We start from the raw sequence: 27,203 nt of genomic DNA, 5'->3' as shown, positions 1-27,203 counted from the left end.
AAACTTTCAACCCCTTTTTCACCACCTTGGGGGATGAATTTTCGAAAACGTAGAAATTAGTTTTCTTGTTTTTTAATATAGTACATTTTTACAAAGTTTCAAATTCCTAGCTTAAAATAAAACTTGCACCCCATACAACCTTTCATCCCCTTTTTAACCCCCTTAGGGGTTGAATTTTCCAAAATCGCTTCTTATCTCTTGTACACTTTATAAATTCAACCTAGTGTGCAAATTTCAACTTTCTAGCTTTTGTAGTTTCGGCTCTGCGTTGATGAATCAGTCAGTCAGTCAGTCAGTCAGTCAGTCAGTCAGGACACTTGCATTTATATATATAGATATACAACGCTTTATCATAAATAACCGTGTTTCATTTTTAACACCACACTAAGTATCAAAATAATATGAGTGCCGTATCGCTTCGGGGCGGTCTATCGTCCTACACTACCAAAACGTAATATCTAGAATATCAGTGACATTAAATTTGAACCTTAATACTATGACGATAACGGTTGTTTTTCAATATGAATGTTGTACTGGCACGTGCTAACGCTCGAGCTAGCGGCTTTGCGATAATAGAGACAATGGCCTTTGTTTGAAAGATTAAGGCTCGAAGCGAAAAGTTCACCTGAGAAGAGCCGTACTATACCCATGCACCCTGTTCAGATCGAATCATTGTAGCCTACGATAGACGTAATGTATATTACCTGAAATGCTTCATGATGTTGTATATCGTACAACATGCGTATATGAGGCGGCACGATTTTTCTGGGCTGTAGTGCAGGGAGCGGTCCAGGCCCAAGCAACGCAGTGACCCTTTTAGGTATCCGTTGGTCCGCTCGATCGTGTTGCGGACAAGCAGTGCCACGCTGTGTACCGCTCCTCCGCAGACTCCGGGGCAGCGTTAAGGACTGGAGTCATAAGCCATGGCTCCAGTCCGTAACCTGAATCTCCTGAAATTATATAATCAAATTAAAGATTTTTTTGTGAATAAGTACATACTTACATATATTTCTGTATAATTTATATATTATACTTACCCAGCAGGTAATAAGACCCGATTCTGTGGTCGTACAGCCGGCGCATCTCATTTTTAATCACGGAGTGATTAAAAATGAACTGGTCATGGACTCTCCCCGGGTACTGCGCATTTACGTGCAGCAACCTGCAGTTTACATCAGCGATCTAAAAGTTAAAAATTTGTGAAGATAACGTGTTTCAATAACGTAGTATTTTATTTAGTTTACAGGAATTGATATAAGTAATATGCCTATTCATAAATATATATTTGCTGTCCTTTAGATTTTAGAACATCCTCCTTGTAAAGATTACCGCACCATAATATTATTTAAGCTATAGATTCATAATGATTATTATGAAATTTTAATCTAGTTGCCTACTACGTCAACATAAGAAGGTCTGAAAACTGAAACTCTAAGTCCATGGGGTCCCAGCGCGCACAAGTTGTTTGCAGAAATCGCGAAGTGTCTGTTTGACGTAATTGGTGACCGACTCGACTTCGACAAACACAAAGCAATAGTACAAGTGTCTAAAGGGGCTCACTGATTACCAGTCCGCCGGACGATATTGGCCTCTCAGTTGTTCGGAACTGTCATCTTTTTGTTCTAACTGACAGGCCAATATCGTCCGGTGGACTGTTAATCAGTGGGCCCCTTAACTAAATGCGAAGGCTGAAGGCTGAGCTCTGCGTAGGACCGATTCGAAGGTCCGAAGCGTTCCCGTAACTTTACCAAGTACCTATTTTAAAGTACAAGTGTCTAAATCGCATGATCCAAAGGCTGAGGTCGCGTAGGGTCGAAGGCCCGAAGGATCCAGGAGGTCAGTTCTCAAACATACATCAATAGTACAAGTGTCTAAATGCAAAGGCCGAACCATCCAGGATGTCAGTGCTTAAACACATAACTGACATTTTGGACACTTCGGGCCTTCGGCCCTACGTGGAGCTCGGCCTCCGGCCTTCGCATTTAGACACTTATAGTTCTGTGTTTAAGCATTGATAGCCTGGACGCTTCGGGCCTTCGACCCTACGCGAAGCTCGGCCTTCACTTTCGCATCAGCTATCCACACCAACGTCTCACGTAAACCATTGCGGCTGTGTCCCTGACACAGCATCTCTCAATTTTTATCTTGTTGAAACTCACCAATTGCACGTTGATGGTATGCTTGCCCTTACGGTTGATGAACTGCAGGCCGTGCGGTCGAGGAGGAGGAAAGATCGAGACGTGGGTGCAGTCGACAGCTCCCAACAAATCAGGCAAGCCATATTTTTGTTCAAAAGCCGCCGCGACGTCTCGTCTTTCCCCCTCGGTACCCGGGAAGCATATCCATTTAGGTTTAAGGCTGAAAACATTGCTATGAATTGGTGGAAATCAAGCGTAAAAAATAACAGAACTATAGGTAGGTAAAGGTCTTCTCTTTTGTTCTCTAACAATAGTAACGCTATTGTATATACCTACATTATATACTTATTTAACCATAGCTATGCCTCCTCGTTTGATTTTCGATTGTTTAATTATTATAATAATCTAATACCTTTAAACGAACAATTCTTGTATATTAATAATAATAATATATATATTATAATTATATTAAATTAATATATATTATATATATATATCTAATACCTTTAAACGAGCAATTCTTGTTTATTTATCTCGGAAACGGCTCTAACGATTTCGATGAAATTTGCTATATGGGGGTTTTCGGGGGCGAAAAATCGCTCTAGCTAGGTCTTATCTCTGGGAAAACGCGCATTTTTTAGTTTTTATATGTTTTCCGAGCAAGGCTCGGTCTCCCATATTTATTATAATAGGAGATTTAATAATTTATAAAGAATTTCTTTTTCGCTCCTACCTACATAATTCTTATATTACCTAATCATAATCAAAGACAAAATGGGGACTATCCATTACCGGCTTAAGGGTTACATCATACCTTCTGTTAATAGCAGCGACCACCTGGCTTAGGTATTTGGAGGCTGTCCTTTGTGCCACGCACAAAGTGTGGTCCTGTCCGACCTCCCGCTGGTAGCTGCCACCTGCCATGAACTTAATGGCAACCAGCACCTACGATGGTAGATATTGTTATGATTCGCGATGAAGATAAAGATTCTGAGTATAAATGTACTTAGAATCCCATTCATAATGTTCCCGTGCAGTTTTATAGCTCAAATAGAATTGCAATTATTTTGGATTACTTAAGTATATACCTTTATGTGGACAGGGAGGCCATGTTGTTGCCGGGGAGCCAACGCATCTTCCAGCTCCCGGCACAAGTACATAGCCATAGGCTTATTCATCCGGTAGTTGTGGAAAAACTCTTGTTCCGGGAGCTCGAAGGGGTTAGCTAAATCCCTGAGACGAGCCCGCTGAATCTTTCGGGCACGTATTTCCTCATTTAATATGAAGAACAAAGCCATTCTGAAAAATGTGTTCTTTGTAACATTGTACCTGTTCCTTTCTAAGATACGGAGTAGGCAATTAAATAACATTCACATAAATGAACCAAATTTTAACTTACTTTTCGAAGAGATTTTTAGTATTTTTTCCCAAAATGTCACTAACACCCTAGAGTCGCGCTCTCAAGTCGCGTAGACTTTGACTCGCGGTTTGACGTAAAGACGAGAGAACATTTTGTCTACAAATAAGGTAGTTGTGCTGCGGTTTTTAGTTCAAAGTCGCGATCTGTTGTCATTTTGTCTGTTGACATTTGATCGCGAGTTTGTCGCCTCTCCCGCGCGTGAGTTGTGCTGCCACCCCGCGACAAGGCATCGAGTCGCGCCCATCTGTCTCTTCTCGCCCTGTCGCGGCAAGTTGTGCTAGAGGTGCAGGTCGGTACAGGAACGTCTTAGCATTTGCGTAAGTGCTAGACTGCTAGGTAATTTAGTCATTAACCAAAAAAACATATTAGAAACGAGCAGTCAAGCGTGAGTGGGACTTAATGTACGGAACCCTTGGAACGCGAGTCCGACTCGCACTTGGCCGTTTTTTTGAAATAAAAATTACTAAAATGTAATATTTGACGTTTTTTATGGTACTATCTTGACATCCGCATCCGCGGATGTCAAAAAATCGGCATCCGCAACATCCCTGATACTAACTAACACTTTTAAACATTATGTAAACATATGTGTAAAGCAATTTTAGCTTATTCCTGAATGAAATCCCATTGCCAGAATATTACATACGTTTGTTGGCGACACTGGGGATGCAGATTTTCATATCATCTACATATACGCTTGTTAATGCAAATAAGCAATCATTCATTCAAAAAAAAATATTTCAGCATAACACCAACAGTTGTTGCTGAAATAGCAACAAGGTTAAAGAGCAAGACTGCTATGAGTGCATCAGACCTCAGGACACTAAAGAACAGTCTTGTGGATGACCTCAAGCATGTTGAGGTGGTCCTGAATACACAGGGGGCTCTACGGGGCCTGGTGAGAGAACTGACTGGTAACTTTCAATATTAATTTTTGGGTTTACTGACCAACGCTGGAATATGAACTAAGATTTTTTGTGATTTAATAAACTTTTGTTACCAGGTCACGATGCTCAGCGCGCACTGCATGCAGCAGGCTGTATATGTAACTTATCGCTAGGAGATGCCCGCGCATGCACTGCATTAGCAAGAGCAGCGGGAACTTACCTGATCGCTGCACTTCCCAGCTTGCATAGTGAGATGGTGGTAATAATTTAGGCAAATTATTACAAGCAGACATGTCTGCAAGCGATGCTACAATTTTTTATATTAATTTAAAAATTGAAAAGTTCACTGCTTCTGGCAAGACTAGAACATGCGACCTTTTGGAACACCTGTCCGATCGCTCTTAAGCAACTGAGCTACCGAAGATTACCAGAAGCGTGCGAATCATTCCATTCCTTCCTTTTTGTTCACACGCCTTAGGGAGGCGCATATCGACGCATAGCTGCGGTGAAGATTTCCATTTTTCCTCATTACTTGAAGTGTTTTAACCACTCAAATTAAACATTATTAAGTAAAAAACAAGTCTTCACCACGGTGTTATTTGGTTACCAGGCGACCTGCGCCCGGGCACTGGGTAACTGCGCTGGCGGGTGCGCGGGCGCAGCGGCGGTGCTCGTGTCGCAGGGGGCGGCGGCCGCGCTGCCGGCGCTGGTGACGTCACACGACAGCCACGTTAGCGACGCCGCGGCCACGGCTCTCGCGCATCTTGCTTACCAGGCAGCCGACAATTTCAGGTAATTTGGTCTTCCCCATTTAAACAAACGCTTCTGTCTCCGAAAGTTGGGGATAGGTATTATATCAGAGTTAAGCCTTCTTTAAACAAAACTCCAGTTTTGAGTATATCAAAATGGGGATTTATTTGGCGTTTTTTAAACAAACGACTCATATCGCTATCGGTGTATAATGTTCGTGTATGATCGAATTATTTTCACTGTTTATTTATTGACTGGTCAAAATGGGCTTATATGTATTATAACTTCGGATTTACCCTCATAGTTATGATACTTATGATAAACATCATACGTGAATTCATATTTTTTTTGTGCTGCTAAGGGTGTTAAAACTTGTTCTGCTTTCTTATTAGCACGTAAGGAATCTAACAATCAGTTTCTGCATATACTTAAATGTTTAAGATTAGGTACTCCCTTTAGCATTTTAGATGGTGTAACATCAATTTAGTCAAATCTAGTGTTGAGTCGCTCACTCGTGAGGCACCTCATTTGTACCACTCATTTTGTTAATTTGTCGCAGTACTTTGTACCGCAAAAATGTCTTACTTCACTCCTCTATTCATTAAAGCAGCAAATTAAGTTGCTATGTGGTATGTAGGTACTTTGTTCTTAGTTTGATTCTAAAATTATCTTTCTCCTAAAAGTTCTATTCTTAACCTCCAGAATTGCACTCCAATTAAATATTACTATTTATTTATTTATAAAGGAAGTGATGAATACATAAATATGTATATACTTTTAAAAACATTTCGCTGTTGGAATGAATGGAATAGTCGACGCTGAAAATATGCTAGTACCTCACCTCATTTGAAGTAAGACATTGTAACACCTCATTTTAGAAAATGAGGTACTCATATAAACTCATTTTAAATTGATGTCCTACCCATCACTAGTCAAATCTGCAGTTAAAAAACTATTTATTAAAACCAAAATTTTATTATTCTAGGAAAAAGCACGCGCTACTCATCGTCCAGGCTCTCTCTCGCACCCGCTTCACACATTCATCGCTTCAACTACTCTTCATACTATCATGCCGTGACGATTTCAACGAAATCATCAACGAACAATTACTATTGAACGTTCTAGAACACACTACTTCGATGGAAACAGATTCATTTCTATACGCATTTCGGACGTTAGCTAATATAACCCTTAATGATCATATTTATAGTGTAATTACAAGTCATTTTGCTATGAAAGTAGATGTTTTAAAGAAAGCGTTGACGATGAGTGATGGTGTTGTGAAGTCTGTGCTTTGGTTGTTGGGTAATTTGTTTAATTTTAAGTGTGATGATGAATTATTTACCGCGTTATGTTGAAATTTTTTCCTCATTCACCCGTTGACCACAAACGCTGTAAAGGGTTCGAAACTTCGGGATATATTATACATTCATTATACGCGATATAATCCGTTTTGATAGTTTTATTTCAAATGTAATAAATACGAGTAAGTATGTTTTTAGGGTTCCGTAGCCAAATGGCAAAAAACGGAACCCGATAGATTCGTCATGTCTGTCTGAATGTCTGTCTGTCTGTCCGTCCGTCCGTATGTCACAGCCAACTACTTTTTTCCGAAACTATAAGACCTATATTGTTAAAACTTGGTAACGCTTTTTTTTTCTTGTAATAAGCATGTTTCCGATTGTTTAATTCAAAGCTGCTTTGAGATTAACTCATAGTCTTAAATTTGATTTTCTATCTTATCTCTTAGAAAACAAAGTTGATATTTTTAACCCATTGACCGCCACAGTCGGCTGTGGCCGTCATCGAAAAGTCTTGCCACGAACGCCAACGATGTCTACAGCCGACAACTTCGCCAATGTAATAGGAATAGGGATTTACGCGGGACTCCGTAAAGTTCAATTTCGCTTAAATAATTGCGATCGCCTGGCGTCGGGAGCACGGCATATTCCTTTGCCGTCTGGCGGTCAAAAGGTTAAAGATACGCCACCCAGCCGCTCGACTGGCGATAGATTGGTTAGTAATATTGACTTTATGGTTATTGCTAAAAGTTGGAAAATTTAATTTAAATTAAATCTAAAGATAAACGAGTTATAATTGTGTTATTCAATTGGCAGATACGTTTGTATCAACTTACAAACAGATATTTCAATAAAACACAAACAATAAGTCGCAATAAATATAATATCATATCAATTATTAATAATATTTCAATAATTATAATAGTATTTAGGTTAATATGGATAAGGCTACAATTCATATTGTTTAAACAGTTGCAGTCCTCACAAATGTACCGGAATGTTTACACTAAAGCCTTTATTTGGACTGGTTTATATGGTTAAGGGTGATGTACAATATTTTAGTAACGGAATCCTTAGTCTTGTAGTGGACATCATCAGTGCTAGGCCCTACGGGGACATGTCTCAAACTATTGCATCTGACAGGTATATTTAATTTTCTTTTAATCTATAAGATACAAAAAGCCCATGTCTACAAAAGGCTTAATTTGCTTAATGCTCCACTACGGTTGATTTTAGGTGCGTATTACGCAATTCGCACACAGCCAACAGTGGCGTAGCTAGGCGTGGGCGAATGGGGCCTTCGCCTACGGCCTCGCACTTATTGCGGCCTCGCACTTATTGCGGCCTCGCAAAGCCAATCTTTTTATTACCTTGGAAAACCACATTGAAAAACCTCGCAGATGTGGTTTTCGCCCACGGCTACGCCACAGACAGCCAAAAAGTAGAACCAGTTTTTAAATCCAGCACTGGAATTAATTACACTGGATCCAATTGAAATACAATAGATCATCTTTAACAATTCGTTACCAGTCCTTCAATTGATCTCCCTTGAGACATTTAAACGAACACGGCTATAGGTACTAATATTATTTTTATGTATGTAGGTAGGGTACATTTACACAAAACAATATAAACTTATACAATTCTAGGTAATATTACTGGCAGTTATATTATTATATTTGTGGACCGTATATTATTCACTCTTATAAGACTTAATAAATAAAACCATTGAAACAATTTGTAATAAGCATTTCAATGGTTTTATTTAAGTATAGACATCTTATAGGAAAAAGAATGAGTTGGTATTTAAAAAAAAACTTTCGGAAGAAAGTACTTTCAATAAAATGGGGTGACTTTGGAAAATGAGGGGGCTACTTTGATCGACTCGTATAAAGGCGTCATTTGGCGTTTTGAGCGGGATACAATCTGGTAAACAGACTAAACAGTAGAAAATCAGCGAGCAACCAACAACACGGGAATTACGATATAAAAAAAATTCAGAGTGCGGGATTTACCGACGCCCAAAAGTCTCGACTTAAAAAGTTAACAAAATGCAATCAGGAATGGTTTTAGTAGGTTCATAGTATAATTAAATATAACAGCGATATGAACACTCCGATTACATATAACAAAGTTAACATGAGCGCTACACATATACAATAGTAATTAAACTTGATTGAAATTATTGCATTATCTATATATTGACACACTTGTGAGGGCTGCGACCTAGGGCTATGGCACACGGACGACTGAGACTCACTGAATGCGACCAAATAATCGCATAAAATCCGTTTGAACAACGACTAGATTCTAAACGAATTCTCTTCAACTATTTAGTCATGGCAACCTTGAGATCTAAACACGCTAAGATTTTAATATTCCTACAAGATTACGCTACGCTGGCCATTTGAAGCTTTTACGGTAACCGTAAGCCCTATTTGTTATTGCATTATAATTATGTCTAAAATCTTGGCACCTCAGTAAATAAACATAGGCAATTGACGTATGACGTTCAGATGTTGTTGAATCTGTAAGTCCTATAATTACTTTTATGGTTCAAAATAAAAACAAGATCAGACGGGGCAAACCGGATGAGGGGTAAAGGGTAGCTATAATTTACTTTTAAGTGCAACTAGCGTATATTTGTGACAAACGATACTCTATATATACGCATATAAAACGTATTTAAATCCTCGTAAAATCGTAACGGAACTTAAGTTATTTCAAGACTTAAAAAACACTATGTATGATGAGGACTGAGGACTTCAGCAATTTCGATATGCGTCGACTCCTGTTTAGCCTAAATTAGCCACTATTTACTGCCTCATTCACCCCGTAAAGATCTTTTTTTTAATAAATTACTTTATTATTAAACTTACAAATACGCTTTTTAGCTTAGCGCGCTATAGTTCTCTGGTATATCCATTAATAACTTTCTAGTTCGGAGTTTGCCTCCTACTAGATGCCATTGTTCGTCATTCCTGGCTAGTCGTCGGTGCGCGGCCAATAATGCGTACGAGTATGTATTAATGAAGCCCGTGGACAAACAAAGTTTATCGCACAATACCTACCCATTTCACTCTTACATATTCCAATACATAGAATGTAATGGGTATTTTATATTGCGGAAAAAAACTAATCTCTCGTCGGGGCCTTAGTCGCATCAGGTAAAGGTTCGCCTTTGATAATTTTACAGTCTTTGGGCAGCTTTGTGGATAAATAATGTCACTAGACAATTAATCCCTTAATGTGAATGCACAGAATACAAAACGCACTATCATGTAAAGAAGTTTCACTACCTCACATAGCCGAAGTTTGACAGAAAATTACCTAGATTTTATTCCGAATGTACGAAAGCAAAACCGGCAGGAGATCGCACAGCTCTCGAAATTATGAAACCGGTGCTAGCTAGGCTCTACTTCACATTATCCATCCACTCGGCGAGCCGTTCACTTAAAACATCGAAGGATCCTATAATAGTGTCCTTGTGTTTGCTTGTGCGCATTACGTGTGGTCTGTTTGTGCGTGCTTGCGGTGCGCGCGCCGCTGCCGCGGGCGCTGCGCGGGCGCGCCCGCCGGCGCGCCGGGGCCGGGGACCGCTGGAACAATTCACGAGGTTAAGGGAGACATTGCAAAAGAAAATATTGGCTAGGAAAGCCAATAGTTGGGATTAATGAAAACAATATGTAATGTACATAATAACAGTAAGGTCGGTCGTAACCGTAAATAAAGGGTTAGACATCCTTGCGCTACCTATATTCCTCTCCATTTCTTTATAAGGAAAATTTTGTCACGAAGGAGCCCTTATTCTTTAATTATATGGCTCACTTGTCGGGTACGACAAACGTTATACCTACAGATCAAAAGTCTGCTACTGAATGTCACCCCAACATTTCAAAGTCACCCCGGTTAACAGTTTTTTAGTAATCTTTACGTTTGACATGCACAACGACTACAACGAGGCAGTAAATAAATAAAACTTATAAAAAAGGTGTTAAATTAAAAATATTGTTAGTAAACCGAAAAAAAAAAACAAATTAAAAATCCTCACCAAATACTTGTGGCATCATTTTTGTAACAACGATTTTCAACTCTGGATATCTATTGCTAGAGTCCAATTTCGTTAAACAGGGTTTCGTATCGTTCGTGCGTATTGGAACTAAACGGTGCTTGTCTGAAATATAACCAAAACAAAACCAACAAATAAATAAAATAAAAATCCTGGCCTGTTGTGGCTATTGTGCTATAAGTACCTAGTTAAAAAACCTAGTACACTATTAATACCTAGTATATACACATACTGCATATTATATATTTTTTTATGTATCTATTATGGGTAGGCATACGTGTACAGGTTGATTCACGAAAGCTGGCACGTGTGGCACGTGGAACGAATGGTATGAATGACATTTTCATTAGTTTTATTGTACGACTGACACCTGAGGAGCTACCGCGAAAACCGAAATTCGCAAATTGCGGGGATCTTTCTCTTTTACTCCAATGAAGGCGTATTTTTAAGGGTGACATAGAAAAATGCCCGCAATTTGCGAACTTCGATTTTCGCGGTTATACTTAGCCCTGTATCGGTACCTATTCAGTTATGGCTCCTCTACACGATGGGCCAGCGCAGGCCACTCCAAGGGGCGCAGCCATGCGGTAGAATGAGATAGCAATAGCACTTGCTCCCTCTAACGCATACATTTCTATTGGTTAATGTGATAGGTACAAATAGATAGGTAAAGTACTTTCATTCACTCATCCGTACCAGCTCTTGTGAATCGACCAATACCGTTTACCTATTCGCTAGGTGCACGACTGGTGCTGCCCTAATTTTGTCAGACTTTCTACGTTAAATCTTATGGAGTAAAATTAGTTCAAGCGGCTGCCGCTAGTACTAATGTCGGACATTCCATAAGATTACTTGTGTTTGTGACGATCAGCGTCACTTCTCCCTCCACGGACTTCGCACCTTGCCAATACAGATACCTAAAACACACTGGAAGCCCATTTTGACTATCCCAAACCCAAGACATTCTGCCGTATTCGAACTTCAAGATATTCACAAGAGACGACACGTACTAGATCCATTCTAGATACGTTATAGTTTAGATTTCAACTAGTTCTCTTTTGCAGCGCAATTCGGGCAACCAATGTCACTTTTACGATAGATCGTGTTAGATATCTATTAGATGTGAATTAGATCTCTAAGTAATATCTTGTGGAAATCGTTCAAGAGTATCTCCAGAATCGCGGAAATGTCAAATTTAACAGGTTAGATCTTAAACATATCGTTATCGTATCTTGGCGATGTCTAAAAGACATCTAATAGATGTCTATTACAAAATTCGAATCGGGCCCATTGATTATATGTAGCAGGGATGTTGCGAATATCCGCATCCGCAACCGCGGAACTTCCGCATTATTTTCAACATCCGCATCCGCATCCGCATAAAATCGATGCGGATTTAATGCGGATGCGGATGTGGAACAGGTTGGTACAGGAACGTCTTAGCATCGACGTAAGTGCTAGACTGCTAGGTAATTTAGTCATTAGCCAATAAACCTATTAGAAATTAGCAGTCAAGCGTGAGTCGGACTTAATGTACGGAACCCTTGGAACGCGAGTCCGACTCGCACTTGGCCGGTTTTTTGAAATAAAAATGACTAAAATGTAATATTTGACGTTTTTTATGTACCTATCTTGACATCCGCATCCGCATCCGCGGATGTGAGCCTTTAAAAATCCGCATCCGCGGATGTCAAAAAATCGGCATCCGCAACATCCCTGATATGTAGCTACCTGGAGGTTCGTCCGATGTGTTGCAGGCGGCTTCTCCGTTGACCTGCTTCTTCTTCTCGTACCCATTCCGAGGCCGCGTGTGTTCTGCAACCATCGCTATTCTATGCGGTTAATTTGTCTACTCTTGTGGAATTGAGAGTAATATTGGAAAAGCAATATATTTTCGCAGGTTTTTAGGGTTCCGTAGCCAAATGGCAAAAAACGGAACCCTTATAGATTCGTCATGTCTGTCTGTCTGTCCGTCTGTCTGTCCGTCCGTATGTCACAGCCACTTTTCTCCGAAACTATAAGAACTATACTGTTGAAACTTGGTAAGTAGATGTATTCTGTGAACCGCATTAAGATTTTCACACAAAAATAGAAAAAAAAAACAATAAATTTTTGGGGTTCCCCATACTTCGAACTGAAACTCAAAATTTTTTTTTTCATCAAACCCATACGTGTGGGGTATTCTATGGATAGGTCTTCAAAAATGATATTGAGGTTTCTAATATTTTTTTTTTCTAAACTGAATAGTTTGCGCGAGAGACACTTCCAAAGTGGTAAAATGTGTCCCCCCCCCCCCCTGTAACTTCTAAAATAAGAGAATGATAAAACTAAAAAAAATATATGATGTACATTACCATGCAAACTTCCACCGAAAATTGGTTTGAACGAGATCTAGTAAGTAGTTTTTTTTTATACGTCATAAATCGCCTAAATACGGAACCCTTCATGGGCGAGTCCGACTCGCACTTGGCCGCTTTTTATTAAATGTATGAATGCAATTTTTCTTGTTAAAATCGATGACATGGTTCCTAAGAACAGATCTTCGTATGCCTTATAGTTTCAGACTTTCCCATACTGACCGATTTAAATGAGACACCCTGTAGGTATACATACGGTCAGTCAGGTATACAAGAATGCAACTTGCTGATTTGAGAAGTAGAATGAACCGAAATAACAGTTAAGCAGTAGAGTGGACAGCACAATTGAACGTGAACCTCGAGACAGAACAGTTGCTGTCAAAACATCAATAAAACTGACACCTGTGGGTCTACTGGGAAAATCGAAATTTCGTTATCTACCTCTAGTACTCTTGCTTATTCGTCATTCGAGCGATAGAGAGGCAGATATGGTCAATGTGGGAAAGGCCGGCAACAAGATCGTACGTCGCATCTCTTGACTTTGTACACATACCCCTCTAGCAGAATGTCGGTAGACTGAGTGAAGGTCTTCCTTTCTGACCATGTCTGCGCGACGTACGCATACAAATAGGATAGTTCTAGCCCTATTAAGGGTCTTCAATAAATTTTATAGGCCACTCCCCCATATTGACCTTAACGAAATTTCGCGATAGACCCTAATGGAATATTTCTTCTTGGTAGTCATCCTTCCAAATATTGGTCTCTAATAGTCAAAGAATGGACAGTTTAACACAATATTGATGATAAATGATACTTACGATTAGCATACACAGTTGAACGATGTATCTGCTGGCCGGACAACTCGGGTAAAGTCAGGGGGCGCCGTGAGTTGCGCTGCTGCCGTGCTAACATCGAGTTGGCGTACTCTCTGAAACGTAAAATCTCTGTTAACACTTGCACAATTTGACTCGGGTATATTGGGGACATGTGTCCCGGAGAAGGCCATAGAATAGTTTTTATCAATTATCTGAAGTCTAGGCGGAAGTTAATAGTTACCAATAATTTGAGGGGTGGACCAACTATTTCTTGTTGTTATTCTGTCCGGTCAGCCAAGAGACAATAGTAGCATAGTTCGTTAGAAGACATTGTCCACCACTTCTTCTGACACGCTTGGTAGACGACCCTCTATGGAAAGGGTTTATAAGTTTCACAAAAAAGCGTGTTTGCAGAATTTAAATGCCTAAAAATGTGGTTTTAACCTTTCCACGCTGTGTCAAACACAAAAGCTGTCAATCAGACGCCACGCGACATCATTGAAGTGTCAAAACTGAAGTTGAACTTTATGTATATGCACGTAGGTCGATGTTGCTCTGTGGTCTGTGACCGATTAATCGGTCTTAGGCGTTGAACCTACGGTGCGGATATATCGGTCATTGGCGTCTAAAAGGTTAAAGAGTGACCCAGGGGAACGTACCCATGGCAACGAGTGAAAAGTAAAAGTTGATTCACCCAAAAACGCGATAGGTACTCACTCTCTGCTGGGTTCCCTCCAGAAATCCGGCGCGTTGACAGGCGGGAAGTAGCTGTTGTGGAAACCGTAGGTGCCGTCAAGCCCCGACGCTCGGAGAGACGCGTGCAGTGAATTCTTCATGCATTGCAGCTGTATAAATTTCGGAAGAGTTAAGTGGACTGTTAAGAGAGTGTACTTGGGGCAACTGGTCGCCCAGGGGACCAACATCGACAAACGAAAAAAAAACTGTATTATCGGTAATATGCTGCGAAATGTTGCGTGACTGTTTCCATGCATTAAGGTAAACGTACTGGTGCTCGACGCGGTCCCAGTACCTAGGTACTTGTTGTGACGCGACGAAATCGCGGAGTGAGCCACGCCTGAGGTTACGGACAAGTTCGCCCTTAAGTTCATAATTATAAAGAAAGAAAGTGACGTACTTAGGTATTTTCAGAGACCCAGCGAATGTTCTCTTTGAATCACTGAGCCACAATAGGTACATGCGATTAGGTAGGTACTCAAGGTATGACTTCATCGACACTTTTTTGCGAGAAGTCATTTTATAACGCCCCAGCATGGTTGTGACGTACGTGCTGCGCTCCGTCGAACAGTAGGTTAGTGACGGAGCCGCCCGTGTGTACCTCTCTCCGCTGGCGCTCGGCGTCGCCGCGCAGCCGGCGCACGAGCCGCTCGGCGTCGCTGAGCCGCGCGCGCAGCTCCGCGCGCGATTCCGACGCCTCGCAAGCGCACGGCCCGATGGAGAGCGACTTGAGTTTCCTGAAATATACATAAAGTCCGTCTAGAGAGTACCCACACTAACGTCTCCGAAGTCAACGTTGCCTTGAGGCGTGCAGAGGCGCAAGCGACGTGCGGCGATGGGCAAGTTTGCCGGCTTAGGCCGCCAATTTTGCATGATAATCCGTTGCCGGCTTGTTTTATTAAATCGCCTACACGTAGGAAATGTACCTATAGGAATCTTCCTCCGCGATCTGGATCCGCGGATCCCCGGATCCAGATCCGGATAATTTCATACATTTCGGATCTGGACTGCAAACCCTACCTACACGTGATGTTTCGCAGCCTAGTATCATGAATAAGGGGTGATTTAGACGGCATGCGAACTCGCATGCGATTTTAGTTACATTACGGACTTTAATAAAACTGAAACGCAATGTAATGAAACTCGCATGCGAGTTCTGGCACCAAATGAGCCTTAATTAAAAAGATAATATTTATCGCACATGTCTGAGAAAATAGTGGAAACTTACTCAGTCTGAGCATCAACCAGCCTCTGCAACTGCAATGCGCGCGCCTCGGCAGCTCGCGCCTCGCCCCGCGCTGCCGCCGCCTCGCGCTCGAGACGGGACACCTCGGCCTTTAGTTTTGCCTCCTGCGACAGATTAAAAGATTAGGTTAAGTATAGCAACAATCTCCATTTATTCATTATGATGATATGTGTTGGTAGAATAAAAAAATAAAGGCAAAAGCCCAACGTGTATGAAAAGTTTCAACCTGAGTTACAAAAACGTCTAGGTCCCAAATTGGGATTTCGTATTTATTCCGCCGAGGCGCCCTTCAAACCTACCAAATATCAACTCAATTTGAGTTTAAAATTTGCCTCGTGAGCAAGTTATTACTAAGTAGGTACCTACTTAAGTAATAACTTGCTCACGAGTACATTCTATTTTGTAATTTGTTACCTATTATATGTATAATAAACTTTACTTTTATAGTAAGGATAAAACATTTATACTGAAATTAAATTATTTACTGGTATGAGACAAAATATCTCGGAGTCCATTTAAAAATTATAAACGTGCGTAACGAGAAACGTAATACATATTATGGTGCGTCTACGTAATTGATGTGCGCTTTATTTAAGAACAGTATTTTTTTACGTCATTTTTTTATTTATTTATATAATGTAGGTACCTAATGCCAAAAACTCATTCATTTTGACATTTACTTAAGTAGCTAGAGTCAAACCAAGATAAGTCTGCAACGATTTTGATAGCACATGCAGTGCAAGTGCTAAAGATTTTTCCTACCTCAGCGTTCTCGGTATTTTCAGCCGCAGCGGGCGGTGTTGCCTTCAAAGACGATTCCTTGTTGAAGATCAATTGAAATTGGAGATCTGTTAACAAAACAAAATGTAACTAATTTAAACAAAACATTTTATTTTATAAGTAGGTACGTAAAAAAATAAATATAACATTTTAATTAGAAATCAGTCCGTTTTCAATGAGTTTCGAGAATTTTGGTTACCTACTACGATTTTACCGAGGCTCTAATTAATTATTGTCTGCTGAGATCCTGGATTAGATATTCTCGCCGACACGCTTGATATTCGAAATCACGAAACATAGCTAATCCCAAAATCGTTCCTTAAATTTAAATACCTCCTTACAAACGCATTTCGTCTCTGGAAATATAAATCGTTAACGAAACCCACCGAGGATAATTATTTAAGCAGGATAGAAGTTCAAAGACTCGGATCGATATCGACTCAATATGTGAATGTACGAGGCTAATCAGCCATGACATGACACACGCCATACTGAACTGGGTTAGATTTTTCAGGATAGTGATATAGCTAAAGCGTTTTCATCTTTATGAACAGGTAGGTAGAGGTAGACAATATTTGATTTGTACTAGCCGCTCTACTAATAATACAGCTACCAGCACCTGTTGTTATACCTTGGTTATATAGTGCAAATGGCCAAACTCCCGTATTATAATTTCTGAATAACAAGGTATGCACCGCACCGACACAACATACCATTCTCCAACATACTTGTTGTATTGCGTTTATATGCGATGTTGCACTGTTCTTATAAGTAATCCTATAATATACCAACACGAGGTCATTTGTTTGTTCCTCGATTAGATTAAAATGACTCACTAGTATTCTAAGTGAAGTGAAACTAAAATAGTGTTTAGTTGTAGGATAAGTAATTAAGCTTAGGACTACATGGTAAAATGAATCACTACATAGCTCGTAGCAGTTGCTTACCTTCTTACCTTCTAGAAAATAAAAATAAAAAGTGACAACATTCATAGACATAGATCAAATGGATTCAAGATGACAGAGCAAGGCACTTTGAAAACATTTAAATTTATCTACCTTTTGGCAGTTGAATCATGCACTGGTGTATCTGTCGTTTTTTTTCTTAGATACTTATATCCAGCGTTGACTTTTCAATGGAACTGACGTAATCACAACAATAGATCACATAAAAAAAGCAAGTTTGTTTCATTCCAACTAATTGTCTAGCCTTGAGCCCTGTTACACCGTATAACTATGTCGTTATAATTGTTTATCATCTTATATTTACATAATCCTTAACTGTTTTAAATTAACAAAGACGCTGTTAAGAATTACTTATGTAAAAGGTTGGTCCTACTTGACATAATACACTGTTTTTTTTTATAGAATGATTAGAAAAGGACTAGGTTAGGACAAAATGACAGTGGTTGAATACACTTTACATCGTCTTGACTTCTTGAGAATCATCTGCATATTATTATATTTTCATTGTGTGATCCATTACAACTTTGACACGTTATTCCAATCATGAAGCAATAATCATGATGTGAACGTCGTGAACTCTTAAGTGATGAACTGATGATTCAGAGCAATCTTCAGACATGGTTGACGGGACATATGTAGACCTTATTTCGCTGCAATAAGTTCTTCTACTCAATCGTATGTTCCTTTGTTTGTATAAATAACAAAGGCTATTGTATCAATTGTGTCTAACCCGTAAAAAGCAATTATGATGTTTATGTATTACTAGTAATAGATATCACTATCTCTATCGCAATCTTTCTTAGCATGATAAGTTGATTTGTGAAGTGCATTTTGATATTATCCATCTGTATTATGATTCTATGTAATCATAATAACAATACACTATTCTGTCAACAGTAGGTAGGCTCTGTCTAATAATTCTTCTTTTATTTCATTTTACCTTACTGTATGCAGGAAATGCAATCTTAAAGAGAGATCTAACTACTATACTAGAACAGCTAACATCCTAGATTTTCGGACAGGGAAAATTGTGCTCCAATCGAAGTCTGCCTGCTACCCACCATAATACTATCAGACACTTATTCAAAAATCATGTACACACCCCTGTTCCTCTCCCTGAGTGCTTCAATCTCCGTATGAAGTCCACTAAGCATTAGCCTATGCTGTTCCTGAAGAAAACGCACGCTGTGCTCCAAATGCGCGACCCTGGCGGCAGCATCGCCGGCCAATACGAAACCACTACTGCTCGGCTCAGCTGGCGATTTCTTCACCTGAAGACAACATCAATGCATTAAAAAAATTATTGTGCAACTGTTGGAAGAAACTAATGAGGATGCAACGCGTGCATCGTGATGAACTACGAGTCTGGGGGCACGGTAGTGCCCCCGCCAAGACGAGCAAAGCGAAGCGCAAGGGCACTACCTACCTTTTCTCGAAGCGCTTCGTCGTTTTTTTGAACCCTCTTAACTTGGGTTTGGATTATATCAGATAAACAAAACTCTCGGGATATGATGTCAATAGTGGACTTATTAAGCATAAACATTTTCAATTGCATAGCTCTTATACTTAAGATTTTATTAATGTCTAAAAAACCCCGATTTCGTCACTGACTCACTCACTCACTAATTGTTGATCATCAAAACCTCTAGGGTACTTCCTGAAGTCCTAGGAAGCTGAAATCTGGTATGTGAGATAGTATTAGCCCACAAACAACAAAAAAATTCAAAAACTTTAAATTATTAGCCCTTATGGGGGTGAAAAGGGGGGTGGAATTTTGTATGGGAAATCAGTAACCGCGGAACCGATTTAGTTGAAATTTGGTATGTAGATAGTTATTGTTATGGAGAAGGATATAAAATAGTTTCAACCCCAAAATCACCCCGTAAGGGTGAAAAGGGGTGGAAAAAGGCGTTAGGGGAAAAAGGGGGTTGAAGTTTGTATGGGGAATCAGTAAAAAGCAGATTGTATATAAAATATGCCCCCAGGTACGTACTTCAGGATTTTTAATAGTAAATCACCCGCAACCCTTTAAATCAGAAGATTGTCATAAGCAACTTACAAAAATATGTGAAATCCCACCAAAAACATTTTCATGTAAAATGTTGCCAGGACGAAACCATAAGGCTCGCACTGACAAAAAGTTATCAGATCTCTTGTCGAGCCAAGCTCCTAACTCTACAGGCCCTACCTTCACAGACTCTACACCTTAGTCAAAATATGTGGCTCGTATCGAATATGCAAAAAGTTGGAACTTAATCCAAATTTATGCAACATAAATAACATCATTCCTAAATTGTAACAACTCCTTAAATGTCATCAAGCACTAGAAAACTTGCTATTCAAATTACTACTAGGTTTAATTATGACCTAATGCCTGAGTAACAAACCGCTAGGTATATGTAATTAAGTACGTGTATTAAAAGTTCTATTATGCAAATGTTTGCTAAAAGGCGGTTCAAACATTGAGGTCGTAAACGCGAAGTAGCATGAGTTAATTGCTTTGCATGTTGAATTATGTTTAATACGATATTGTAATAATATTATTCTCATGAATTTCTCAAGTCTACTTATTAACATGAATAGAGGAGCACCCGACTTTTTACTGCATAATGTAGAAATGGGTAAAGCGGAACATTAGATTTAATCAATTCCGCAAAAATGTTTAGTAAATTAATAAAGCACTGATTTTTACTGTGATATTAAACAACCAAAATGTAATAAGGAAGTGGATATATTTACCTTATTAAAAAAACCTAGCATAATGTATACACGTTCTATTTTATAATGAACTCGTTACTGATTAATAATTAAAATTGACATAAATTGGTGAATCTTGCAAACCCTTGACAATGACCTTGTCCTTGCCAATAAATAAACTGTTTACGAAGTACATAATTATATAAATACCGTCACAAAGAGCCGTGATAAAAGATTAAAGACAATGGAATTAATGATATTCCGACCAGTTTTAATCCAATGTTCTCTGCATATATTATGCTTATGTTTTTGATGACAACATCGAGCTATTCCAATGTAATTGAAAGAACGCATCTTTAGGAAAACTCAGACATAATAATCGCTTTTCCGATACCAAATGTCATCGGCCGGTGTTCCTTTGTGTTGCACCTCGACCCATTTAACAGACGCTATTACCTTTGCACTTATATCACTTCTTTTATAATTTTACACTTTCATATAAATATCAGTGTATTTTTACTCGTGTGTATACAATACAATAACGTAGGAGCGGTAGGAGGTACATGTAGGTGTAGGTAGGTGTACCTCCTACATTACTACGAACGTGATAAATAATGCGTATTTAGTTATATTTATTATTTGGATTTGGAAGTTTTGAACCTTTTTCTACTCGTATATATAAAATTTGCCTCATATTTTTTAATCGTACCTATTCATAAAACACTACTATAACATTGCGGCTTAAGTATCGTTATAACAAAAACGATCTAAACGCTAAATGTACATATAAAATAATGCTATTTCTCATTTTCACAGGTAAGTCAGTGCCGATTAATATTTCTAAAATCCAGGTAGGTACTTACTTGCAGTTTAGTGAACGGCCCAGTCGGCACCAGCACTTTGGAAGCCATCGCTGCGGTATCGAGGTGTACCTTTGTTGTCTACCTCGGGGCACGGACGCGTATGCACTGAACCGACATTGGCGACTGCCGTGCAAACTTTAATTCGCAATAAGCTATTCCGACCGGCCTTGAACTGGGCTGATTATTTTCAGTTGTTATCCGGGTTTTTCGTTTCCAATGCCCGGGTTGCAAGGGGCGGGGTGCAATTGTATCGATCGCGCCGCCGCACTCGGCGTACACAACAACAAGGACAAAAAGGGAGATAGCGGAGCTTCTATATCTGTGGCGGAAAGGACGATTATCCTTTGACACAGGTGATTTGCCCGGGTGGTTCCGTCGCACTATCGCTGACTCACTGTCACTGCCGTGGCGCGCTGCCAACTGTGCTGATGGCTCTGCGAGTCATCTTCGACGATAATAGCTTTTGGAAATTCTTACTTCATAAAACAAACATAGGTAAAAATGTTTGCTCCAAACATATTGTTAACTAAATATGTAACATACAACAAGCTGTAATACTGATTACTGAACGCTCGAAATGATACAAAGTATTAGGTATACCTGCTTACTACTTATACCCAATCCATATTTACCTACCTGTACCTTTTAAAACTGTATGAGAGCAATATTATTAGAATAGGTTTGTTTCATTGTTAACTCTGTCATATGCCTACCATAATTATGAAAATTACCTACGCTATTATACTTAACGGCTGGATATGAACTTAGATTCAAACGAATAAACTAAGGTAAGGTACTTTAAACTGCATAACAATCAATCTGCCGCTACAAAGTAATTAACAATAGGTATACGGTGAACTTTCGCCTTGGACTGTGTTGGAGTGAATAAAGTTCACTTCACCTAGTGTTAACTCAACTGCCTATAATTAAATTGGTAAAATGTTGACTAATTATTTTGATCGCCCACATAAAACATTACACCCACTCCTACTTACCACCTCTGACCTTTACCCTGCCACAGGAAATTTAATTTAATATTTTACATCGAATGTAGAAGAGAATAAAATAGAAATAATGGAGTTAATGGATTACATTGCCTACTGAAGTAAATATGCAGCGTAATAATACCCCAGAGACAACTAAAACGTAAAATTTATGACCTCAGCACAGAATAAATAATAGTACTAGGTACAGAAGACTCACTCTCTAACAAAACGCGTCTTGATGAAACAAGTTGCTACGTTACCAACAAAGTGGTCCTTCGAGCCGGATATGGACTATGTTTAGTTTAATGTCCAAATCACCCCAAAGATGTCACAGTTCCCGACGTAAACTAGATAACAGTAGCATTACTTAAAGCCTATATAAGAAACTGTAAATATGTGAATAAAGGACGTAGCAACGTGGCAACTTGTTTCATTACTTAGAGGATATAATCAAACGGAGACGCCTTGTCTGTAATTTTCTGTACAAAACAGTCTGCCGATTTTTGCGGGGGAGGGGAACGTCAAATGTATGCGTAACGTAAAAATAGCCATGTCAGATAAACGTCAGTCCATACATTGTGTATGACCGTTGGCCGCCTATTTTCGACAGAGGGGAAAGCCTGTTAATGGCTACTCCGTTTAGTTGTATCCTCCAAGTTTCATTACGTCTGTTACGATCAGCACAGATATGGCCGCTAGGTGGCGACAGCGCCACGCGCGGCTTATGGCTAGCCAAGTAGCCACCAAAATTGGTGTGGAACGGATGTAAGTACTTTTAGTTACTTGTAGCAAAGCGATGAAATCGCGGAGTGAGCCACGCCTGACCGCAGTGACTAGGACAAGCAATACCACTTTTATATTGGCTTATATTTTCATGAGAATCATGAGTATACCTACATACCTACATTTGATTTTGAAGCAGCCGTTACATTGCGGAAGTTTTAAATAATTATTAAAATAATATAGCTTTGCTATTCTGTAAACTAAATCCCACCAAAAATATTTTCATGTAAAATGTCGCCAAGACGAAACCATAAGGCTCGCACTGACAAAAAGTTATCAGATATCTTGTAGAGCCAAGCTTCTAACTCTACAGGCCCTACCTTCACAGACTCTACACCTTAGTCAAAATATGTGGCTTGGCCGCTTCGTCACATGGGCGTAAGGTGAAATATGTATTCACTATTCATTATTTTTTATTATAAAATAGTTCTTGTAATAATGAAACGGCCAAGCCACATATTTTGACTAAGGTGTAGAGTCTGTGAAGGTAGGGCCTGTAGAGTTAGAAGCTTGGCTCTACAAGATATCTGATAACTTTTTGTCAGTGCGAGCCTTATGGTTTCGTCTTGGCGACATTTTACATGAAAATGTTTTTGGTGGGATTACACATCTTTTTGTAAGTTGCTTATGACAATCTTCTGATTTAAAGGGTTGCGGGTGATTTACTATTAAAAATCCTGAAATACGTACTTGGGGGGCATGTTTTATATACAATCTGCTTTTTACTGATTACCCATACAAACTTCAACCCCCTTTTTCCCCTAACGCCTTTTTCCACCCCTTTTCACCTTTACGGGGTGATTTTGGGGTTGAAACTATTTTATATCCTTCCCCATAACAATAACTATCTACATACCAAATTTCAACGAAATCGGTTCCGCGGTTATCGATTTCCCATACAAAATTCCACCCCCCTTTTCACCCCCTTAGGGGCTAATAATTTCAAGTTTTTGAATTGTTTTGTTGTTTGTGGACTAATACTATCTCACATACCAAATTTCAGCTTCCTAGGACTTCAGGAAGTACCCTAGAGGTTTTGATGATCAACAGTGAGTGAATGAGTCAGTGACGAAATCGGGGTTTTTTAGACATTAATAAAATCCAAAGTATAAGAGCTATGCAATTGAAATTTTTTATGCTTAATAAGTCCACTATTGACATCATATCCCGAGAGTTTTGTTTATCTGGTATAATCCAAACCCAAGTTAAGAGGGTTCAAAAAAAACGACGAAGCACTTCGAGAAAAGGTAGGTAGTGCCCTTGCGCTTCGCTTTGCTCGTCTTGGCGGGGGCACTACCGTGCCCCCAGATTAGTAATAACGTTCTAATACCTAAAGTAGTAAGGAAACCTACAAAATTGGGAGACACCGACTATCAATATCAAACCATCTCCTGAGGATGTCCCATATAGAGACGAATCAATTATATTATTACTGGTGGTAGGTTTCTTTTATATTTAATTGCGCATTTATTTTTATGGTAGGTACCTATAGAACATGAATTTCACTGATTGACAAGCACGTTATATTATTCTAGCGATATAGAGCAACATTATGTAGGATCTGTTGTTGTAAGTAAGTACGTGGTACCTCAGCACTATAAGTACAGATATTGTTTTCGATTGGGATGGAATTACTTATACGTAGGTTTCTGAAATTTTAGCTCATCGGTGACATGGATGCATTTAACTTTGTAATCTAATCATTGATTGCTAGTAAATAAATGAAAAAAAAAATACCTAACCGCATACCGCATACCAAAATGTAACCTCAGATTAGAATCAAGGAATAAGTAGGTACTCACCTGAATTACTTCATCTTCTACTCCTCCGTAAGTTAAAATAGCGGTTCTGCTCCACTGCGGGAAAAGCCTTGATATAGGCTGCATAGGCATAGACGATGTCGCCAATGTCGCCATACCGTCTAAAGGCCGGGCGGTGAATAACATGGTTCCGACGCTGCGGTGAATTGACTATACAAATGATAATTAATTTACACAAGAACAAAATCCATATTATTTAAAACTTGCACTCTTGTTAAGTGAATGTATTGTAGCAATTCGTTTGGTAACCAATGTTTAGGATGTTTAAGTAATTTACCATGAATTTGTGTGTATTAAAGACTCATTTACTTTCTAAGTAAGTATAGGAAAATATTTTAAAAGCGAGACGCATGGGTCTAAAAATCAATTTCTTTGATTTGAAGTTGAAGTCGCGCATTTGATACGATTTGTTGACAGTAAACAGATGCGTTGCTTAGCAACATCAATCAACTTCATTGCCTTGTCAAAAAAGTCAAGACAATAACTTTTAAAAAGTATTTTAAAAAAAAGGAACAAAACACGAAATAAATAATATGAAGTAATAATATTTTATGCTAAAATCAATTTTACGAACATTTTAGCGGTATTTAAACATTGTTAGTACTAAAATTATCTAATATGAGTACCTCTGAATAGTATTAGTATTCAGTGAATACCATAATAAATTTCCGGTAGACCACACAATTCACACAAACGTCAGAAACGTCAGATATGACAGGATTTCAAATTTTGTTTAGACTATTGTTTGGCGACTGCTAATTTGTGAAAAGTTTTAAGAAAATATCATTATAAAAGTGCTTTGTATACAGTATACTAAACTGAGTCTGTAAAAAAATCGTAGATGGCTCAGGGGGTCTCAGAGAACGTGAGGGGTTTTTCCTTCATGCCCGAAAATAAAGTCGATGTCATTCATTTGCAGGTTTGTTTGTCGTTTCTTATCAGTTGTTATATTAATTTATTGCACAATAAGTGTTATAAAATGAATATAAAACTAGAATTAAGTACAACTAATACTAAAGCTAAAAAATTAAAAATACCTATCAAAATTTTGCGCCTTTGGTAAGGTGCCCATCACGCAGGCAGCGTTCCCGCGCTGGATTGCTATGGCCAATCTTTGCGCGAGAAAGCTGCCTGCGCGAGGGTCACCTGTGGCCTGCCTTAGGCGTTTGCTGAGCGCCTTGTGGAGCCCCCGAGCCCCCCTTCCCCACGGACCTAGTGTCTCGACGCCAAAGGCTACAAATTCGTAGTGTGCGCCGAGACAACTATATTTATTCGCCTTGAAGCGTTCTCGGGCGTCAGCCGCCGCCCCGGCCTGTTTGCTGGTGGCTGAAATGTAGGACGCCGCCAGCGTATCTGCGCAGGTGGCGTCCCACACCAGCGCGCGGCCCATCCGCCAGGGGATCAACGACATCCCGTCGGGGCGCTTGCCGTCATCCCTTGCGATCTGGGGCTCCAGAGCCGCAGGGACTTCGGCGCTGACGAGCGCTCTCCTCAGGATGTCGTTGAGGGCGGCATGACGGGATAGGCGGCCGGCGCCCCAGGAGCAGGCGAGTCCGTGGTGGCCAAGGCGATCAACAGGGGCCCCACAAGAGGCGCAGCTGTAGTCTACACATACATCGGCTCCGACCCGGAGTCCAATAGCAATTCTTAAAGTGTTTGGCTCGATGAAAGTGCCGGTATTGGGTGATGGGTAGGCGTGTAGCCATTGTCCAGACTCTGGTCTGGACACAGCTAAGAGCCTTGCGCGGTCCCTTCCCGACGAAGTGTCAACTAGGGATTTCATAACGGCGGTGCAAGCTAAGTTGTCCCAGGCCCTTTGCATCTCGGGTCTAGGTGGAACATCTGGCAGTTTAGCTAGCCAGGCATTCTTGGCCTCATCCAAGCACGCGATCTCGCAGTTTGTTGTTTTAAGGATTTTACCTGCGAGATCAGACGTGCTATGGATTGAGGACAAGAATGCCGGCAGAGCAACACTCGATATTGTATGTGTTCCTAAACCGCCAAACCTTACACTACAGTTGTTATTGTTGGTCAAACCAAATTGTCAGTTAATAAGAACAATAAAGAGCCGGAGAGAGATACTTATCCTTTTCCTTTGGGTGCTAGTACTAGTGTAAGACAAAGATAGTATGATTCTCTCTGCCTATGTTTGAAATGAGAGTCCTTTGACAAACTATAATTACTTTTTCAATGTAGAACCTAGTCAATAATTCTTTTATACGTATAATTATCCTTAAGTAGTCATGGAGTCAATTGAATCTGATGGATAATCCGGGAGAGAGGGCACCATGATTTAGAAACTCTCAGGGCATCAAACTGGTTTACCTAGGTCTAGTTCAGATTTAACTATTGGCTCTATTGAATCATCAGTACCAGTTTCAAACTTAGTCTTGCTTGCATTCCTACAGGAGCTGAAGTACGCCATCTGCTAAAGTTACTGCGGGGGTACGAAGTTACACAAAGTTTTGTCTTATTTATCAGACAGCGGCGAAATTAGCCCGATTTTGTATGTCTTATATATCAGTCTACAGCGGTTAAAGGGTTAAACTAATATTTGCATTATATTGCAGTTCATAGAGGGTGGTGAGTTA

General features: G+C 39.7%; 3 protein-coding genes across 9 annotated transcripts in view; all 3 read right to left on the bottom strand.

Moving 5' to 3' along the window:
• Nucleotides 1–27,203, bottom strand: part of LOC134652818 (uncharacterized) — a 326,718-nt gene that overhangs the window by 141,172 nt on the left and 158,343 nt on the right. The gene's annotated exons all lie outside the window — the stretch shown is intronic.
• LOC134652702 (putative nuclease HARBI1) lies at nt 817–3,436 on the bottom strand. The gene is made up of 5 exons (XM_063507865.1): nt 3,227–3,436; nt 2,953–3,083; nt 2,160–2,358; nt 1,038–1,182; nt 817–950 (listed from the first exon to the last, which is right to left on the bottom strand). The coding sequence occupies exons 1-5, from the start codon at nt 3,434–3,436 to the stop codon at nt 817–819; spliced, it is 819 nt and encodes a 272-aa protein (XP_063363935.1).
• LOC134652832 (coiled-coil domain-containing protein 74A-like) lies at nt 9,775–24,785 on the bottom strand. 7 transcript variants are annotated; one of them, XM_063508016.1, is made up of 10 exons: nt 24,595–24,784; nt 18,566–18,734; nt 16,481–16,566; nt 15,701–15,822; nt 15,023–15,209; nt 14,455–14,582; nt 13,741–13,850; nt 12,297–12,380; nt 10,548–10,670; nt 9,776–10,095 (listed from the first exon to the last, which is right to left on the bottom strand). In XM_063508016.1, the coding sequence occupies exons 1-10, from the start codon at nt 24,736–24,738 to the stop codon at nt 10,001–10,003; spliced, it is 1,248 nt and encodes a 415-aa protein (XP_063364086.1). In that variant the 5' UTR covers nt 24,739–24,784; the 3' UTR covers nt 9,776–10,000. The 7 variants fall into 7 exon arrangements, with proteins under 7 accessions (XP_063364090.1, XP_063364086.1, XP_063364085.1 ...); XM_063508015.1 differs by having other exon boundaries at nt 9,778–10,095; nt 12,297–12,392; nt 24,595–24,783; XM_063508022.1 differs by lacking the exon at nt 24,595–24,784 and adding an exon at nt 21,024–21,525 and having other exon boundaries at nt 9,779–10,095.

The sequence above is a fragment of the Cydia amplana genome, chromosome 12 (genome assembly GCF_948474715.1).
Source record: "Cydia amplana chromosome 12, ilCydAmpl1.1, whole genome shotgun sequence".
NCBI lineage: Eukaryota > Metazoa > Arthropoda > Insecta > Lepidoptera > Tortricidae > Cydia > Cydia amplana.
This window is presented reverse-complemented; position numbering and strand designations above follow the sequence as displayed.